This window comes from Sinocyclocheilus grahami, unplaced genomic scaffold (genome assembly GCF_001515645.1).
Source record: "Sinocyclocheilus grahami isolate Dianchi unplaced genomic scaffold, SAMN03320097.WGS_v1.1 scaffold250.1, whole genome shotgun sequence".
NCBI classification, from domain to species: Eukaryota; Metazoa; Chordata; class Actinopteri; order Cypriniformes; family Cyprinidae; genus Sinocyclocheilus; species Sinocyclocheilus grahami.
The window spans coordinates 290,750-306,562 of record NW_015505429.1 but is presented as its reverse complement, the minus strand read 5'-3'; the positions used below and the strand labels follow the sequence as shown (position 1 = coordinate 306,562).

The window sequence follows — 15,813 nt, the reverse complement described above, 5'->3', positions numbered from 1 at the left end:
AGATATTTAAACCGTTTCATATTTCTGTGCACAAAAGCATTTTTTGGGACGAGACTCTGAAACGTCTTGATAAACATATCATGATGCTGCTTCACAGTGTGCAGCTGCAGACAGTGACAAAACTATATGAATATGTACCTGTCGTGAATCCTGACCATATTGTTGTACAAAAAAAATTGTTAGTTACACATTTTTATTATTAATTATTTTTGAACACTAGTGGTTTAATATGAATATGGCATAAATTGGGTCCTAATAATTAAGGGCAAAATAATAAGAAAAAAAAACTGTTCAACTGTTAAAAACTGAAAAAAGCAAAAATATTTGACTAGTTAACTGTTGTAACTGCTTTATTTTCTCACCAAAAGCATCATTTTACAGTCACTGCCCATTTAAATGTGAACTTCTTTCAGAAACAACTGTAAATTAGTGCATTGCAATAACTTCTTACAGAGGCGCAAAAAATAGCAAACTTAACAGAAAGATGTAAGAAAAACAACTCAACTCACACAAGGCTGAACTCGTTACCCTGCAGTAATAAAACAAACGAAAAGGTATTTTTGGTTCAATATTTTCAACTCCTATGGTTAAAAAAAACAAGGCTCAATCATTACGCCATAGAGCAAAGGGACTACGGCAGCAACTTAAAATATTTACATTGATTTGACCGATTTAAGAGGACACTTTTCATCAGTCTGATTTCTTGTGCAGTCCATTAAAATCCTCTTAAGTAAATCACACAGGTTATAAAAAAATAAATCAGCACTCCAGAGCAGAACGAAGCAATGTGTAGATGGAAAAGAAACACAGATAAAGGGTTGAAACAAGAAGAAAATAAACCACCAAGGATTTAGAGAATTAAGCTAAATCAAGTATATAAAGCGTACACACAAAAATGAAGATGTACTACTGTAGAACGCATTGAAAATGTGTAATTTACCTCGGCTAGACCCAAATCAAGACCAACATGAAGAAACGTTTCTTTGAAGCCACAAATCCCACTCTTTAGACTCAAACCATTTTTCCTTCCAGTCGAGCAGTTCAATAATATCCACATGTATACAGCTGTTCAAAATTCACATTAATGTTTTTTTTTTTCACCTACAATCTCCAGAGTTCTTTGAAATCCTGTTGTTTAGTAGAACCTCTTGTTCCTCTCTTGACGCTTCTGAAAGACTACGGCACCAACAACGGCGCAAACCACGATTCCCAGCAGAGCGCACAGCAGAAGCAGGAATACCTTCCAGCCAGTGAGGGGCGTGCTTCGGAAATTTCCCGTCGGATCATCAATATTGTCTGTTTTGGGGGAGAACATGTGAACATGACAAGCGATTGAATGAAAAATCTTTCTGTCTGCCAACAATGTCTATAATTACATATCAGCTGTGTTACCTTTCGGTGACTTGAGGAGACTGACACTAGGCTCGATCTTCGTCCAGTCCTGGTTGTCCTCCTCAGGAGTGTGTTCCACCATCAGCTGGTACATCTTCATAGAGATGATGTCGTGATTATCTGCACAGAGCAAACAGTATCAGTGAGGTCTGGTAAAAGGCATCAGGATTAGGGTTGGGTACCGGTATCGGTACCTTTTTTCGGTACTTTACTCTCTGTGTAATTACAAAAACATTTATTTCAGTGAAAAAATAAGTCCAAAAGTCTAAATTTCAACATTTTGAACAATAGGGCCCTACAAACTTTTTCTTTCTTTCTTTTTTTCCAGAAATTCTTGTTTTATTTTTTCTGAAAATGAAATGAAGGCATAAAACATTTATTTTAAATCAAATGAAAATGAAATCCTTTTATTTTGTGGCAAACAAACTTAATGAAATTAATACATGGAAGAAAAATTGTGTGAATATTCCTTTAAAACATTTTTTAATAGGCTAATAATTGTATTATTTTTTTTCTACAATTAAGTGATTAATCTAGTTGTAATATTATTTTTAGCATTTAATTGTTTTATTCAAATTTGATAGAAAATGGAATATTTAAAGATGTACATTATACTTTACAAAAGTAATACAATAGTAATACATTTCATTTACATGTTTACATAGTAAACAAAACCCACCATTCATACATAGAGGCAAGCGGAACATGCAGGATTCATATTTAAACCGTCTTTTTGCATTTTAATATTCACAGACACTAGTTCATATCGCGAGTCGAATTAAATGGCAGTGGCTACTTTTGATTTATTCGTCCAAAATTGATGAAATCTGTGGCATTCCGCGCTATAGAGTAAATTACATTTTTATGAATGGACTCCGAGATCCCATCCGCGTTTTCGCAGAAACCATATGGCCCTAGAAATGTAACCACACTTCAGAATAGGGATGTAACGGTATGAAAATTTCTTATCACGATTATAGTGACCAAAATTATCACGGTTATCAGTATTATCACGGTATTGTTAAAATGTGCTGGAGATGTTCAAAAAGTACCGACACATAAATCACTTCAAGTTTTATATTTAAAAATCAACAAACAACAAATAAAATGACTTTTTGTTTGCATAATCACTAAAACAATAACATTACCAATGATGTTCGGATTTTAAATGACAACAGTTTAATAGCATGTTGAAATATCTAAAGAAAATGTTCAAATAAAGCTTTGAAAAAGTTTAATAAAAAGGTAAACCTCACATTTCAGCCTTTAAATAAAGAAAAGATATAAGTCAAAATGATAATTGATTAATAAATGATTATATGTATTTTATCTGCGCCATAAATATTTCTAGATAACTTATCTGAATTGTTTAAATGTGTAGAATCCACATAAGCTTGTTTTTCATCAACCGGTCAAAATTTACAGCAGTGCATGCTAATTCGGTCCGTTTTTGGCCAGACAGAAACTGCACACAGGCTGAATGTAAATATAAGTCTTTGTAAATCCACTGGCTGACAGCAGGTGGCGCTTACAGAAAAGCAGTTTCCGTAAACTCCGTGGACAAAGTAGTATTGCGATTAAGAACACTTCCTTTAGGTATTAGAGCGAAGATGAAAACAAATGCCATGGAATCGTTTCTGAAGACAGTCAGAACCTTCAGAGGTACATTCATATAATTAATTCATTCATACATTCATTTGTATAATTCCCTTAGCACTCTTTTAAAACCTCCCAGCTTTTCCGCCCTGTTTTCACTCAAAACGAAACTACTCGGCTCCTGTGCGCACATGAGACTGTTACTTAAAACTGTGCTTTATGCTGGACAGTATTTATTTATCGCGAGTTGTTCAAATCGTGGTAATCTAATACGGTTTTAATGATAATTAAAAGATGAAACGGTAATACTAAGCGTGGGGAATTTTATCATGATTTATCGTCAAACCGGTAATCGTTACATCCCTACTTCAGAACATTTCGGCTTGCCCTGTGTGTTGTTTGAACGAGTTGCAGGGGTGACCTCACGTCACAGGGTCTCTCTGTAGCATATGCGCCCAGATGCGTTCTCAGGTACCGAAATTTGGCACCGATTCATTTAACGTGAATCGGTACTCGGTAGTACCGACGCAATTCGGTCGGTATCCTTAAAAGTACTGAGTTCGGTACCCAACCCTAATCAGGATCACTGTGGACATCTAGGGGAGATTTAGAAGCAACACTTACCAGAAAGATCTCCTGTGGCCGCAGAAGCCCCAAAATAGTATCCTGTAGGGAGGCGGACACCTCCGAAATCAATGCATTCTTTCCAATCGTTCCTGTCATCCACATCTACCATAATCTGTGGAAACAGAACATACTGTAGATGTGATATACGTTTATATATATTTAACTCCATGTATTAAATGGCTCTTATCATGAGGAACTCAAAACATCTACAAAAATGATCGTGACTGTGTCAGTGCCAAAATTAAACTGCCGGCAGTCACTGGTATAAAACTATTTACAATACAGTTTACGTTTGTTGTAAGATTTTTTTTAAAAGGAATTAATACTTTTATTCAGTAAGGATGCATTAAATTGATCAAAAAATGACAGTAAAGACATTTAGAATGGTACAAAAGTGCTGTTCTTTTGAATTTCTATTCATCAAAGAAAGAAGCCTGATAAAACTGTATTACGGTTTCCACAAAAATATTAAGCAGCTCAACTGTTTTTAGCACTGATAATAATAAGATGAATGAATAAGAAATATTGGTAACACTTTACAATAAGAAAACATTAGTTAATGCATTGACTAACAATGAGCAATACTTTTGTCACAGTATTTATTAATCTTTGTTAATGCCATTTAATAAAAATACTAATGTAGTTTGTGTTAGCTCAAGTCCATTAAATAATGTTAACAATACAACTTTTTTAATAATTTATTAGTAAATGTTAAACTTAACATTAACTAGAATTAATAAGTGCTTTTAAAAATATTTTTGTTAGGTCGTGTGAACTATTTTAAGTTAAGCGGATCCTAATTGTAAAGCTTTTATTAATTAATTCACTTATTTTTTAACACAATGTCACTAGCAAGACTATCTTCATGGAAAACAGAATAAATAACAACAGTCATACAATAATAAAAAATAAAAAAAACTAAGATGTTCAAGGTGTCTAATACTAGACAACAAATCTAAAATACATTCAGGTGATACTTTTAAAAAAAAAAGTTAGTTAAACACATTTCTGAATAAAATCGCTGTCTACTTACGTTAAAAACCATACAGTCCAAATGTAAATTGTTACCGAAATGTTTTTTGATCACCAAATAATATTAGAATAATCATGTGACACTGAAGACTAGAGTAATGGTTGCTAAAAAATTCAACTTTTCCATCATAAAAAAAAGTGCTTTTAAAAATATATTAAAATAGAAAACATTTACTTTAAATGGTAAAAATATTTCACTAAATTATTATTTTTACTGTATTTGTGAGACTTTAAAAACATTTAAAAAAAGATCTTACTGACTCTTTATCACTGTATTTACAGTATCTTACCGTGAGTCTGCCTTTGGAGTATCTAATGGCCAGGTATGTGTCATGATCTTGGTTTCTGACTTCCACAGAGCAGCCTCCCAATTCAGTAGACCGGCCGTCTTTCCCGTGGTCGTACGGCAGGGAGCCGTTATTCACCATCGCAGAAATATAGGGAAATGAGCGCTGGAGGACCAAAGATTATGAATTACATTTATTACATTGATTTTTGCCTAATTGCTGACACAAAAAAGCAATGTAAATTACTAAAAGATGGCACATTCCACCCTTATACAGCGGTTCATGAACCAGCTTGTGTAAAACAGAATGATCTAAATTCATAAAAGGTCACTGCATTCTACTAAAATCAAAACAATAAGCACTGTAAATATTTTTTATGAAATGCTTCATCAACAAGTAATGAATGATGAGAGGGTAACAAACAAAACAAAACATGGACCACATGATGTAGGCAAAACAAAGAAAGCATTGATTATTTGTAGTGCTTGGCAAAATTGTTGAAAGAAAAAAAAATAGTTGCTATATGCTGATAATTCAGAACATATAGCAAATAAAAAAAATGAAGGGATAGTTTGAATAAAAGACATTCTTCTCTAGTCAAAGGATTGTTTTTCAGTTTGACATCTGAATGCAAACACCTGGCAAATAATCATATCCAAACTATCCCTTTTACATCATTTGGGGATCAAGCCGATGACCAGAAGCAGAACAAACATGCCAAAAATCCAGTATTCCCATAAATACTAGCATTTTTGGAAATAGATATCTTTGTATCTAATCTCAAGTTCATCCCATAATGATAAAGCAAAGCTTTCGTTCAAATGAAGGTACAAAGACACAAATATTTTACATCTCTCAACTCACATCCGGAGCCTCATCGTTAGGGTATGTGTCTATAAAAATGGCCAACCCAAGGAAACTGGCACTACTGCCAAACACGGTGCCTGCAGAGAAAGAAGGACCCGTGAGTATGGCACACTTACATCCGTTCCTTGTAGATCATTATGGAAGGTATCCACAAAAATAGCCAGGCCTACAAAATGGTCTTGGTTTCCAAAGACTGGGCCTAAATAAAAGTATGACACAATCAACTGCAGGGAAGAAAGAGCAGACTTGCCGGTGGATCGCGTGGACTACACACACATATATAGACAGCATTATAACTCATTACATATCAATTCATGAAATGAACGAGAAAGAGTTCGACGAGATCTAAACCCTCAGTTTTCCCTCACAGACTTACCATGATGTAGCCTCTCTTTCGTGTACCAAATGGCAAAACCATCTCCATGGAGATTCTTCTTTCCTGATCCATGAATTTTAAACTGCACATGCATCTCCCAATCCTTCAAATAGCAGGGCTGCAGAGAGGGAAAATTAACATTACTCAACTTCATTTTGCATTAATAAAGTGCATCACATTAACCATTTTTCTGAGAATTTTCAAAAATGCAGATTTTGCATCGGGTTCAAGTTGCTCACATGAATTCAACTACTTGGTTTGGTAGGCTTCAGTTCAGTTTTACTCACCACTGTATTCCAGACGGACCCCTGTTTGCTCCTCTCATCCGGAGTCAGACGCACATACTGGCTGGTTATTAAAGTACTTCCCGAAAAGTCCCACTGACTTGACGGACTTGTTCCAACACCTGACATATGATACATAAAGGATCATATCACTTTTGCTACATTTACAGTGTATTGGTAATTTGGAGTGAAGCCTATATACACGCTATAAGCCATGAGAACATACGTAGATCAAAATGAGTCTCATCACATACACTGGGGTTCAAAAGTCTTGAGACCACAGTGAAAATTTAGGATTCAAAAATGAATACACTGTAAAAAAGAATAATAAAATTAACTTGCTACAGCAAAATAAAAGTGAATTAGTTCATTGTAAATTATCTTACCATCCACAGTGATTTTCTGTTTGTTTTTGTAAGCAAAAACTATGACTTACCATATCATTTACAATGAAAAAAGCTCCTGTGTGACACATCACATATGATTTTCTTTTTTATTATTATTTAAATAGTTTATTTTTTGTTATCAGCAATGTACATTAGGGGTTTTGCTTTACATATGTTATTTAATTAATATTTATTGCATTATTTTAGTGTCATGTGCTACTCTGATGGTGTTTTGTGTGTATGACCAATACTCCTGAAAGAATTGGCCATTTTGTATTTACAGGACACTTATAATGAACATCACTTAATAAAATATTAAACAGTAGCAGTAGTATAGTAGTAGTAATTTATTTGTACTGCCATGTCAGCATCTACAGCTATCTTCAATGCAAAAACTGAGTTGCAAATAAAATATATACTTATTATAGGTTGTAAAATATACAAGCTGCCTGCAATACTGGAAGCATTATTACAGTAAACTCAGTTTTTAAAGTAAATTAGATATTTTTTACAGTGCACCTGTATATAAACTGAGAGTATTAGGATTAAAAAAAAAATTTTATAATATAAAACGAATACAAAATATTTTGTATCTGGGACACTGCTGTGTGACTTTTTGTCATAAGATACTCTTTAGGTCTTCCTCACATAATGCTGGAGAACAAGATCATCAGGTTTAGCACAAACCTGTGGAGTAAACGTGTCCATGATAATGTCATTTTTCGCTGCTTTTCAGATATTCGGACAGATATTATATGACAATACACATTACACAACAGTCATCAAAGTCTTATCTATGTAATATCTTTTCAATTAAATAGTAAACTGACAAGTTGCATGCTCTCCCCGTGAAGGTGGACTCCTTTATAACCTGCACTTTAAATGCACAATGGCTGACTAGTTTTGTTTACATCGAGTTGTCACTGTTAAGACTCTACAGTAGCCTACTTATATCCCCGGTTACATGTTCCTAATGAAATACATGACCCATGACATTACAATATAACTTGGGTGGCATCCTAATTTACGTAGTGAACAGAAACCTAAGTCGCTTTAGTGACCGTGCGGCTGCAGGACGTCAACAAACACTAGCAGGCGGCTACAGCAGCTAACGTACTCACCCTGATAAGGCTTAATGAGCGAGTGCTCCCGCTTTAAGTGCTCCGCATTCCCGTCCGTTATATCGGAATATACAGAAGAAAAGTGGAGTAGCCATAAAGGTAAGAGTAACGTTATTCTGCGACACGCCGGCATTCTGCGAGTTACACTTGTCTGAGAGTGAAGCCATGAAGCTGGGCTTCTTTCTCGTGCCATGTTTATCGTCTTCCTGCCTCCGCGCCTTCACTTCCGGCTGCGTTTCAAAACCTGGCGAGCTGCCTGCCTAGACAGCATTATTGGGCTTTATCAGCAGCATATGTGTGCATTATAGCCCTTACGAAAATTAACCATGGTTTTGCTACAAATAAAACACAACAAAGCATGGTTATTGTAGTTAAACCATGGCAAGCACAAATTAACCATGGTTTTGCTACAAATAAAACACAACAAAGCATGGTTATTGTAGTTAAACCATGGCAAGCACAAATTAACCCTGGTTTTGCTACAAATAAAACACAACAAAGCATGGTTATTGTAGTTAAACCATGGCAAGCACAGATTAACCCTGGTTTTGCTACAAATAAAACACAACAAAGCATGGTTATTGTAGTTAAACCATGGCAAGCACAAATTAACCATGGTTTTGCTACAAATAAAACACAACAAATCATGGTTATTGTAGTTAAACCATGGCCAGCACAAATTAACCCTGGTTTTGCTACACTAACCATAGTTTAACCATGGTATTTGTAGTAAAACTGTGGTTATACAAGTGGTAAACAATCCGCCGAAACCCATGTTTACTACACTTTTATTATAATAAAACCACTTCGTTTTCATGAGGCAGGAGCTCAATTGGTTTTGAGACCGTTTTTTTTGGTTAATTTATATGTTGAATACTAAAATGTCACATATACACATTCATGGGAGACATTTTAAATGATTTTGTAACTTATTTTTGTTGAAAATGTCACAAATTATCAGTTGAACTGAATAAGTACCTGTGAAAATATCTATATAAATATCTGACTATGTATATATATATATATATGGTAAAAGTACCTTTATTTGTTTTCACAAAAAGGTAAAATGCAGATGCAGTAAACCGTTTAATCCATGCAAAGCATTTTTTTAAAAGTTGAAACTAAAAAAAGATTTTTAAAAAATTACAACAAAAAAAAAAAACTAAATTAATATGAAAAACATCAGAGCACAAGCATTTTCTTGGCAGTTTAATTTGAAAACAAACTTTACAGTCATTAAAGCCAAGGCACCTATTACTTCACTTACATGCATGTTTAACCAGTTCAACATCAGCGATCAGGGCTTGCTCAAGAACCTTGTCCTTATTCTGGCAAATGTCACATAATGCAAATATACAATAAATGCACTTGAAAAAAAAAGAATATATGCCATATTTATAACAAACATTAAAAATGCACAGCATCCTTTTGGCAAATACATCCATCATAAATAAGTTATCAGTAGGCAGGAATGCTGCAGGGTTTTGAGTTTTTGGTGTCTGATGTTTTTATTTTTTGAATCATAGTGCATAGCAACATAACAAATAAAGAGCGTGGTATATTATGTAAGCTTTTTTCCGCTGCAGTGCTCCGCGTGAACATCAGTGAGGGTTTGAGCGTATTCTGAATGCCAGTCCCTCTGGAAAATCTCCTGCATCTGGCTCTGAATGGTTTTCTGGCCCTGCCCTACTGCAGAACCCGTCTGATTCACCACAAGCCCAACCCCTGCCGTCTGGGTGAAGTAATTCTCAGACCAGTTGGAAGTTCCTGTAAAACACAATATAACAATCAGTCATCATAGTAGGATTACGAAACTGAGATTCGATTTATTCCAAAACTCATATTCACAGCAATTCAATTGTAAATGTAAACATTGACTGTTTCTGTTGGCAGGTTTTTTACGATGCAGCGCCAAACCTGCCGTCAGGTTGCTGGAATATGGAAAAGCATGCAAGTGAGATCATGCTGTGAAATTTGTACATGTCGAGAGGAAACAGTGAACATACCGATGTAAACAACTCGATCAGTCACCATGTACTTGGCATGGTTAACACGTGCAAACGGGATCCTCTGCTGCTCTCGTGTTGAAGGCACCTCAAAAACTTTCTGTGAAATGAAACGTTTTAAACATTAAATCACCAGTGATGGCTGGATGAAAAACAATACACGTAGAAGATGTAAAGAGCACACAAAAACATACAGCATGAATGCTGCAGCTCAGAGGGGGCTTGTTGAGGACCGATAAAGACTGGAGGAAAACAAACATGGCACCAGGAGAATGACTCCAACAACTGACCAACAGCTTCACCTCAACACCTCTCGTGCAAGCTGCCTCACGGAGGGCCGAGTCGATGACAGGCCAAAACCTAAAGACATCAGTCAATAAAACATCACAATAATCTTCCACATGCCTTATAAACGAACTACATGCAAATGTACTGAATTTTTAAAATGACCCCCAGTGGTTATTTAGTATCACTGAAATACTTCTATATATTTTTTTTAAATAATTTTTCATATTTTTGTTTTTGCTTTTTTATTTTTTACATTTAGTGAATCGTTTTAGTCATTTAAATTTTTTTTGTTAATTTTTGAAAATGTCTATATACTGTAGTTTTTATTCTTTTTTATTTCCATTTTATTTATCTTAGTACATGAAAGCATAGTAAATCATTGAAAACATATACACGTGCACAATAATATTTCACATGCTGTTTAAACTAGTCAAATAAAATAAGGCTTTATTTTTGTATTTTCTATTTTTAGTTTAATTTCAGTGAATTTTTTTTGTCACTTTGTGACAACACACTCTTGTGTGTTTTGTCTATTTTTTAAATGTCTATATAATTTAATTCATTTTTGATTAAGTTTTAGTTATTTTAGTACATCAAAAAAAAAAAAGCTTCTTTGGCAACTAGTTGAAATAAAATAAATTCAACATTTAATTTTTTATTTTATTTTAGTAACTAAAATAAAGTACAAAAGTAAAAGTTTTTTTAATGCTTTTCGTTTTAGTTAACTATAATAACCCTGACTCAATATCAAATGGTAAAGATTACCGAATGGGCTCCGTGAACTGGGACATGGGAAGGTAGTCCATCACAGACACATATATGAACCGCTCAGCATCAGCAATTACTGACAGGATGCTTGAGAGATCGTCAGAACGGCCATGTGATGATAAAGGAGGAGGAGAACTCTACAAGAACAAGTCAAACACTGTCATGTAATATTTAAAACACATTTCTGCACACACTAAAAACGCATGTGTCACATTTAGAAATGAATGAAAATGAAGATGGTATAGGCCATATATATTGTCCATGCAATGTTTTTCTGCAGTGAAAAAGGTGGTAATATGACAAAAAGACAACATTTCTACACAATACATTAAATGAAAAATAGACACATGGAATACATGAAAATAAGCCAGGACAAAAGCCAGAGAACAAGTGGAAATGTGAACAGGTTGAATAAAATTATTACAAAACATGCAGTGAAAACATATTATGAATGTGGTAAACAAAAACCAGACCAAACTAATGAAGTCAACTTGTGAGAGAATCACAACTCACAGACAAATAGACACGTGCAGGGACACCGTTGAATTTAACAGCTAATGGGTACTTAGAACTGGAGAGGGCGGAGAAACGGCCCGGCCAGAAAGGAGGTAGAGATCCATTCTTCTGAGCTCCAACGTCCCAGTACACGTCAAATATCCGTGAGGCGTCCTGTGCTAGACAGCTGCAGTCTTCCACAGACACTCCAACTTCTTTCACCTATTAGAACAATTTATATTATTGCATATGCATGCATATTTAAAAAAAAAAAGATTATTTGGGCATAGGTGGAGTTTAGGGGGGGCCAGACGAGTGCCAATAATGATTTTGTCTGGGCTATGAATAAAATATAAAAATGAAAGAATTCACATTTTCTCATTTTATTTGTGTTATCTTATTATTTTAATGGTTAGAATAAGTATGTTTTGGGCTAAATTAATTATTTAAGCCCCATATCCTCAACTTGAGAGGACATGAGAGGACTCTCTTTTCACTATTTTCCCACTTAAGCAAGTTAACAAATATTCGTTGTTGTTTTTATAAACCTGCTAATAAAAATGTGGTGGACTGAGTCATTTCTGGCTGAATTGGACAGGTGATTTGAAGCGATGGCCTTGAGTGTGGCGTGTGATGCAGTATTCAGTTTCAGCATGTACGCAAGCCTTAAGATTCACCCTCGGCTTGTGACAGCTGAAGTGGAGCTTGTGAAATGTGCGATCGCATCGCGATTACTCTTGAGAAACTTAAAGATGAAGTAGGCTACGGAAGGACAGATATCCAAACTTTTTCAGACTACTGCAGTTTGCACTCTCGCTGCCCGTTGGTTCGGCTACATCAGAAAGTTTCTCAGTTATGAGGAGAATCTGGCTCCGATCTTCAGTGGCACAGGACAGATTCTCAGATCTTTCTTTACTGCACATAGAGAACGATTTGACTGAAAAACGATCAGAAGAGAAGAGATAGTGAAAGAAAGACAGTGGTCATCTACGGAATTCGGAAAAAGAGGCGGCTTTTCTGCATTAGGTATGTTTTTCTGGTTTTTTTTAATGTATTTTTAATGTCGAATATATGTCATATAAATATATGAAATGTAGAACATATAAAAAAGTGTTCGTGGCTCATCTGCCAGTGGGTGCCCCCCCAAGCATAAAAGTGAAACTCCGCCTATGCATTTGGGTTAATAGCCATTTTGACATTACAGTCTAATAAATTGCACTGGATAATGAATAAAAAATAAATAAAATAAATAATTCAAATTAAATAAAAATAAAATAATATAATTAATAACAAATAAAATAAAATCACAAACACATTTACATGTCAAAGACCTGCATGCACACTTGCATATTTGCATGTCAACAGACAACTTTTGTCCAGTCAGATAATGACACACAATGTCTCTTGATTTAGACGTACCTGGGTAAGGGAACGCCAATCCATGTTTGCGCTCCCTAAATACATGTGTTTCTTATCCACAACCCATAGTTTGGTGTGCAAAATGCCTCCAGTGATGCTCTGCAGGTCAACTCCCCTGACCTTAGCCCCTGAGAGAAAGCACAAAGCAAGAAAGCTAAAGGAAAAAAGCTGCATAACATCCAATCCAAACCATTCACCATTCTCAATGCATACATTTTCACGTGCTGCATGTGCAATAGGCACGCTGTTGTACCTGTTGCAACCAGTTCGTCTGTGTCTGCGATGTACGGCTGAGGGGCGTTTACAGCGATCTTCAACCTCACTCCTTTTGGTTCAAGCTGCTTCAGCTGGTTGAACACTTTTTTGCCCTATAGAAAAAATTTTAATGAAACGCCTTATATAATGCAAATGTATATTATCCTGCAGGTAACAAATGTTCTAGAGCCTTCAGAGTGCGTCCACAATACAACGTACCAGCACAGACGAGGGCTCCGTAAGGCCTAAATCTGAATCTCGGAGTGTGAAATAGAAAGCACCAATGTGGACAGAGCGGTTTGCTTTGTTTAGTAGATTAGTCCAAGTGTCTGAAAGGCTCTGCAGGTGTGGCGAGCCGGAAGGGAAGCTGAGGCCCTCAGGGACACTCTCAACAATAGTAAGCCTGATAAGGAGCGTTTAGAAACACATTAACATCTCAAACTCGCCATTTAAATACTTCAAAATATGAAAAGGACCCGTTTCCTCACCTACAGTCAGAAGTGCATGTCTCTTGAGGCATCCAGAAACTTTCCAACCAGTGCAGCTCCAGTTGTGACATCAGGTGTGACACAGATTTAGGGACTCCATACTGCCAGACGTGCGATGCAAGTCCACCCAAAAGGAGGAGAATGGTGGGCAGGAGACAGTAAAGGGAAAAGCTCCTTCCTTTTGTCTGCTAAAACAATAGAAAATCAGTGATAATAAATTAAAGACTTTCTTTTTACTCATGCAAACATCTTTCCAACAACATATACTGTATGTATATGTCTGTTAGTGATGAAATGACTGTTTAATTTCACATATCCTCTTCTGTTGAAATTCTGTTGTGATTTGATGGCGAAACAAATACTTGTCAAGGCAACTAGTCTCAAAAATTTGTATACGTATGCAAATCAAAGAAGACAAATCAGTTCAGAGAAAAACATTCTGGTCTGTATATATGGCTTGTACTGCAGTATTTTTCTTTCTTACTTATTAGTTTTGTCCAATAAAAATATCAAAGCAAGCAAAATGACTCAAAATATTTTTCTTCTGAAAAATGTATTAAAATTATGAAAGTTTATGCCTAAATCAAGAAAAATACCTTGGGTATGATGGGGTAAAAAATTACTTTATTCAAAGGGAAAACAAGATTATCGCTTGTTTCAAGCAAAAATAAATAAATAAAGATAAATTAACATTTTATTTTGATCAAATTTAGTCAGAAAACAAGACGTATTATGTCATGCAATTTTGTTTCTCAAGTAAATGTATCTTTTAGATATTTGTACTGGAAATCAAGATAAATAATCAGTAAGAAAATAATTTTTTGCAGTGCGATTCCTTTTTTTAAGGTAAACGCAAGGGATTTTTTAAAATCCATTTTATTGTCCACCAGGAAAAAATTGTATGTCTGTTCACTTAAAACAGTAATAACACGTCTCTCCTCGACAAACCAGTGCTTGATGAAGTTTACTATTTAGGATTAGAGGTGTGCTAAAATCCCTAACCCTTAGTACGGACAATAATAGTACTCTTGCTTTAGCAAACACCATTCATTTTGTACATTGCATGTTACGAAATATGGTTCACCTCACCTTGGAGGGTGTACACGTTTTGGTCTCGGCATGTTTTGTCTGAGTAGTACTGGCAGTTTGGCTTCCCTGTTGTGTTTCTTTAAAGCATTTTTTACTATCTGAAGGTTTCTGGATCTTAGCAGTTTCATCTTGACCACTAAGTATGGATCCATCATCCTTATCAGGAACACATTCCACACATTTCACATCATTCCCTGTGACGCTATTTTCTTCTGTCCAATGTGATTGGGCTACACTTCCATTATCATTATCATCTCTCAAAGTATCTTCTTCACAAGCTTGATCAGATGCCTCATGCTGATCAACAGAGGAGCATGAGCTCAGATCCTCTACGGTGGCATCCTGCGCCGACATCTGCTCATCTTCTGAGATGGTCTCTCCGCTTGCGGTTTCAAATTCAGAAACGGGCTCTACGACAAGATCAGAGGTCTCATAGGCATTCCTGAGTGGGGGTCGCTTTAGTGACATATCTACCTGATCAGAGTCTTTTGTAATCTCAGGCGTTTGATCAAGAGATTGATTTATTTTCGGTGCCAAAAGAGTGGAGGCGTGACCCGAGATATCCCCTTGAGAGAGAACATCAGCAAGGCTTGTGTGTAAACGAGCCGAAGGGACAGGCAGTGATCCTGACATTTTCACTCTTCCAGCCTCTGTAGAGCCAGCTCTCTCTTTTTGGCTCTGCTGGATAGATCCATCCGTCTTCGGTGATGACTCTGCATTCTGGACGGTGACTCGCTTGCGGCCCAGGGAGCTTTGAAAGGTAGGGATGCGGGACAACGGTGGTCTCCCTGCTTTGCGGTGTTCCTCTCCATCCTCCTTCCTCTCGAATGCTGCTTTCTCATTCTCTTCCTCGCCTATCAAATGTTCTGCTGATCTGAAATGTACATCCTCTGGTTCCTATAGCATTAGTTGAATGCAAAAACATTATATAATGGGTGTATACACATGTAATGTATATGTAATTTATGCATAATCTTTACACTTTGGTACAAAGAGTGTATTTAAGGTGCAACGTCTGTAGATAGATAGTATATATA

At 35.8% G+C, this 15,813-nt stretch overlaps 2 protein-coding genes across 4 annotated transcripts in view; both read right to left on the bottom strand.

Annotated features, from left to right (window-relative positions):
- Positions 1-402: 402 nt before the first annotated feature.
- Positions 403-8,206, bottom strand: lman2 (lectin, mannose-binding 2). Of its 2 annotated transcripts, none has more exons than XM_016289610.1 (8): positions 7,969-8,206; positions 6,465-6,583; positions 6,178-6,295; positions 5,918-6,000; positions 4,938-5,099; positions 3,613-3,727; positions 1,393-1,512; positions 403-1,296 (listed from the first exon to the last, which is right to left on the bottom strand). In XM_016289610.1, the coding sequence occupies exons 1-8, from the start codon at positions 8,159-8,161 to the stop codon at positions 1,136-1,138; spliced, it is 1,071 nt and encodes a 356-aa protein (XP_016145096.1). In that variant the 5' UTR covers positions 8,162-8,206; the 3' UTR covers positions 403-1,135. The 2 variants fall into 2 exon arrangements, with proteins under 2 accessions (XP_016145096.1, XP_016145097.1); XM_016289611.1 differs by lacking the exon at positions 5,918-6,000 and adding an exon at positions 5,799-5,878.
- A 956-nt stretch (positions 8,207-9,162) lies between these two features.
- Positions 9,163-15,813, bottom strand: part of pld7 (phospholipase D family, member 7) — an 8,144-nt gene continuing 1,493 nt past the window's right edge. The window contains exons 2-11 of one of the 2 annotated variants that reach the window (XM_016289608.1): positions 14,777-15,673; positions 13,688-13,875; positions 13,419-13,602; positions 13,198-13,312; positions 12,945-13,072; positions 11,544-11,747; positions 11,028-11,167; positions 10,169-10,334; positions 9,975-10,074; positions 9,163-9,735 (exon numbers count right to left, since the gene is read on the bottom strand). In XM_016289608.1, coding sequence (XP_016145094.1) covers positions 9,530-9,735; positions 9,975-10,074; positions 10,169-10,334; positions 11,028-11,167; positions 11,544-11,747; positions 12,945-13,072; positions 13,198-13,312; positions 13,419-13,602; positions 13,688-13,875; positions 14,777-15,673 — 2,328 coding nt within the window. In that variant the 3' untranslated portion in view covers positions 9,163-9,529. The remainder of the gene's footprint in view (positions 9,736-9,974; positions 10,075-10,168; positions 10,335-11,027; positions 11,168-11,543; positions 11,748-12,944; positions 13,073-13,197; positions 13,313-13,418; positions 13,603-13,687; positions 13,876-14,776; positions 15,674-15,813) is intronic. The other variant, XM_016289609.1, reaches the window with a different exon arrangement.